General features: G+C 58.1%; 1 protein-coding gene across 1 annotated transcript; it reads right to left on the bottom strand.

Moving 5' to 3' along the window:
* Positions 1 to 1,365: 1,365 nt before the first annotated feature.
* Positions 1,366 to 3,165, bottom strand: adcy9 (adenylate cyclase 9; the record flags this gene model as incomplete). Its single annotated transcript, XM_084462352.1, has 1 exon — positions 1,366 to 3,165. One exon carries the CDS (start codon positions 3,163 to 3,165, stop codon positions 1,366 to 1,368), a length of 1,800 nt encoding a protein of 599 aa, XP_084318478.1.
* Positions 3,166 to 4,903: the final 1,738 nt, after the last annotated feature.

Consider the following 4,903-nt stretch of genomic DNA (forward strand, 5'->3'; position numbering starts at 1 on the left):
CCGCCAGCCTCCATACCGCCAGCCTCTATACCGCCAGCCTCCATACCGCCAGCCTCCATACCGCCAGCCTCCATACCGCCAGCCTCCATACCGCCAGCCTCCATACCGCCAGCCTCTATACCGCCAGCCTCCATACCGCCATCCTCCATACCGCCAGCCTCCATACCGCCAGCCTCCATACCGCCAGCCTCTATACCGCCAGCCTCCATACCGCCAGCCTCTATACCGCCAGCCTCCATACCGCCAGCCTCCATACCGCCAGCCTCCATACCGCCAGCCTCCATACCGCCAGCCTCCATACCGCCATCCTCCATACCGCCAGCCTCCATACCGCCAGCCTCCATACCGCCAGCCTCTATACCGCCAGCCTCCATACTACCAGCCTCCATACTGCCAGCCTCTATACCGCCCGCTCCGCATTTCCACGTTTGAGTGGCTTCCCCGCTTCGGTGTCGCCGATAAGCTTCTCAACAGCCCCCCCCCCCCCGACGCCACGGCCTCACCGGACGGGGGCCCACGTTTAGTTCCATCAGCGCTCTTTGCATAAATGCATCAAGTAAAAAATCAGATTCCCACCGGGAGTTGAGCAGTGTAGAGGAGAGAGAGGGGGGCGGGGGACAGGGGGACAGAGGGACAGGGGGACAGAGGGACAGGGGGGCGGGGGACAGAGGGACAGGGGGACAGGCAGAGGGAGAGACGGCGTCGGCGAGGGGCCGATCTCCGTCAGAGAGGAAGAGGGCTGCATAAAGAGGTGCGGCAACCCGCCCCCCCCCCCCCCCGGAGTTCAGAGCCGGCGGGGAGGGGGGGGGGGGGGGCGCAGGTCACGCCGGGGTGAACAGAGACGGAGTGGGGCGGACGAGAGAGAGAGAGGGGAGCGAGGGAGCCGGGGGGGGGGGGCGTGGCGCCTGTCCGCGGCTCAGCTGCGTAAATACCCATGCCATCAGAAGGGGACCCTCCACCCTGATCAGCCCGCCCGTGGCGTGACATACGACGCCGTAACCCGGTGACAGCCTTGACCGCTGACACCCAGCTTCCCTGTCCTGTCCCTTTGAAAAGGTGACCTAGTCACGCGTGATTTACGGTCAGATAAAGCCAGCCTGGACAACAGGGAGGGATGCATTGCAGGAGATAAATGAGAGATCATAAAGATGTCCGTTTTTACGAACATACAAACAGGCCAGGCTACATGTAGGAATCAGCGCCATAACATCCTTGTGATTGCGGCCCGTTGGGAGAAAAGGATGTTGCCTTGGTTAGTAAAACCTTGTCAACTTTACTACGCCTACTTTTCACAATGACATATTTACACATCACGGAAAAAGGCCAGTCTGGCTACGGCATAGCGTGTCACAACGTCACCGGCGGTCACGTACCTTTTAGCTGGTCGGCCACCACGCTCTGCCCCACCCTCTCCGTGACCCGGCCGTCCTCCCTCTGGTAGCGCTCGTCCAGGAAGTGGGCGGTGGCCTCGGACAGGTGCACCTTCCCGGCGACGCCCAGCTGCTCCATCAGGTTGGCCAGGTTGACGTCGTTGGACCACACGTCGAACTTGAAGCGCTTCATTCCCAGAATGCCGCACAGCACCGTGCCGGTGTGGACGCCCACGCGCATGTTGACCGTCTCGCGCTTCTCCTGGCAGAACTGCTCGATGGCCTGGATCATGCCCAGGCCCATCTCCACGCAGCAGTAGGCGTGGTCGGGGCGCGGTTCCGGGCACCCGGCCACGCAGTAGTAGCAGTCGCCCAGCGTGCTGATCTTTTCGCAGCGCGTCAGCTCGCACAGCCGGTCGAAGCGGCCGAACAGGTCGTTGAGGAGGCCTACCAGAGCGTGCGCCGACTTGTTGGCGGACATCTTGGTGAAGCCCACGATGTCGGCGAACAGGATGCTGACGGACTCCATGCGCTTCATGTTGAAGGGCCGGAAGATGATGTGGCCGCGCGGGATGGACGTCTTCTTGCGCTTGTTGCTCTTGGGGCTGGAGATGACGGCGGCCGCGCCGCCGCTGGAGTAGCGCTTGGCCGAGCAGTCGCCGCCGCCCTCCTCGTCGCCCTGCTTCATCAGCTCGTCGGCCACACGCCGCGGCATGACGGAGTGGATCATCCGCTCCTTGAGGGCCTTCTCCACCTCCAGGTCCTTGCCGTGCATGATGGCCTGGCCCACCTTCAGGAAGGTGCTGCGCGAGCGCACCTCCGACATGATGAACAGGTGGATGCCGATGGCGTGGCCGCACAGGTGGAGCAGGGCCTTGGCCGGCGCCAGCCAGGTCAGCGTGTCCCAGTCCGTCTCCCCGTCACCCCCGCCGAACTGGGCCAGGCGCAGCCACCCCAGGCCCTCGAACAGGACGGAATAGAGCAGCCCCAGCATGACGGAGGCGTAGAGGCGCACGTGGAGGACGCTGTACAGCAGGAGCAGCACCTCGATGCACAGGGAGAAGGTCCCCACCGGGGAGAGGCAGAGCGCCGGGGAGCCGTCGTAGGTGAGGTTGTACCGGGGCTCCGTGCCGCCGGGCTCCTCCGCCTCCTCCTCGCCGCCCGCCGGGTCCCCGAAGCCCGACGTCTGGATCTGCGGCGCCAGCGTGAGGGCGAACGTCACGGCGATGAGCAGAAGCGACGCCTGGTTGTAGCAGCGGGCGTAGAGGCGCGTGAAGGTCAGCAGGAAGAGGAGGAGGCAGAAGAGGAGGAAGGCGGCGGTGGGGACCAAGAAGGCCGCTGGGTCGCAGCGGGCGGGGCTGGCGGCAAAGTAGATACCCCAGAGCAGGCCGGCGACCGCCAGGTAGAACAGCACGTAGCGGAACCTGCGTCGGGTCTGGGGGAAGCAGCGCTCCCTGCACGCCTCCTCCAGGATGGCCGAGTCGAACTTGGGGTCCCAGAAGTGGCCGGCGGATCGCTCGAACAGCTGCGGCATCCTCCTCTGGGAACGCATCCCCTTGACCGCGGGCTTCCGGACGCCGGACTCTCCCGAGCTGCAGCTGGAGGAGATGCTGTACTTGCAGTGTTTGGACCCCCCGATGAAACCCGCCCCAACCGACCCCAGCGCCCCGCCGGCGGCGCCGTGCTTGTGCTTCACGCTGCTGCTGATCCTGACCGAGACGGCCCCCTCCCCGCCGGAGTCACAGCTCACCTCGGTGTTGTGAGGGAGCAGTTGCTGATGTTGGGGGGACGCCATGTTGCTTTTTAATTTACTCGAGATTAGACGACGATGACGGAATGACTGACAGTTTGGAGGCAAGGCAAGCGGATAGGTAAGGCAGTGTGTGCGTCTGCAGCGTGACACTGAATAATGAGCGAATTAAAAAAGAACAGTGAAGAAAACAAAACTTACGGTGGAGTTTTTAAATAAAAAACAAATACTTGAGAGAAAATACAAACAGGCTTGTCCGGGGGAGAGACTAGGTTAGCAGTGGAGAAATAACTTGTGGACCGTTGCCCGTTGTGAGCAGTTCTCCTTCGTCCCGCATGACGTGAATGTACGCATTCCTCCACCTCTCCTGTCTGGTCTGACGCACTTGAGGTTCGTCCCGTGCCTGGTCCGGGTCTGACCCGGTCCAAGTCTGACCCGGTCCAAGTCCTGACAACGGTTACTTATTGAACAGAAAATCACATAATATAGACTGGATGTTAAGTTGAGTAAAGCCAGCTATAGTGGTTTAAATACTCTCTATTGGATTATAACAAAATACTTAGATACTCATTTAAACATAGCCAAGCCAGCCTCATATTATCTTTGCTAATTTACTTCCAAAAATATTGTAATCTCCCAAATTCAATTGTCATTTCCATCAACATTTTTGTCAAGAACGAGTCCATTCCTGCCTATTCCAAAGGACTGAAGCGGATACCTATTCTATCTATCTAGGGCAAAACATTCGCTCTGTCTGTGCACATAAGCGCGTTTATTTTATATATATATTTATTATTCAACACTGATCCATGGAGAAAAATGCCTCCAAACTTCACGCGTGACAACTTTGTTTACAGAGTGTGCACAACTTCATCCTGTCTTCCAAAAATAAACCATCCGCTCGCCTTGTTTTCGTCTATTGCGGAAAATCCACCAGAGGAAAACTATACGGCTACTTGGCATATGGCGAACAGTAGGCTAGTGCGTAAATATTGTTAATTATGAGAATAATAAAACTAAAACGTCCTAAAACGAACCACATGCTCGTTGCTGCAGTGAAAAGGCCTGTTCACTATCCCCCTGGATGGAGCCCCGTGCTTTCCTGAGTTCCCACTCCGGGATCTCCACCGCTTCGATGTCCAATTCTGGGAGAACCCCGACACAAGTCCTCAGTTTATACACAGCGGTGCTTGCGTGTATGCGCAAATGCGGTTCAATTGCAAATGTCAAGTGTTGTGGCACGCGTAAACACACTTGAACACTATCCACGCGTACTCAGCCCTTTATTTGCGTTGAGTCAATATTGCTTTTTAATAATCACAATAACCCTCGTTGAGTTAGGCTGCTCTCCAAAAGGTTCCCATTGGATTTCCTGAACTTGAACCAGTGGTTATTTCACGGAGATAGCCGGCTCTTCAGTGCCATCCACAAAGAAACCAGGCGAAACGCAGTCCTGATCGTATCTTAGTCCCGTTCCCTCCTCTCGAGTGGAAACTTTTCCCACGCCACTATTCCCCCCGTTAACTAGGCTACAGACCGCGAGCGCATGGCGAACCCACGAAGGCTCATTAGAACCCTCCCTCCCCTGCGCGCGCCCCTTGGGCGGAGAGTCCCACGGCAGAGTGGAACCCCGGCAAAGTGGAACCCCGTCTGGATCCACTTGAATAGGATGGACACAACGATAGGCTATCGGATCTGTCCAAAAAATCAACTCAACTCAGTTGGATTGAGGTCTAATCTGCCCCTTCCCGTCAGATCTCCCGGCTCTTCCTCCCTCTTCAGT

Source organism: Borostomias antarcticus (genome assembly GCF_949987555.1).
Source record: "Borostomias antarcticus genome assembly, contig: scaffold_155, whole genome shotgun sequence".
Lineage (NCBI taxonomy): Eukaryota > Metazoa > Chordata > Actinopteri > Stomiiformes > Stomiidae > Borostomias > Borostomias antarcticus.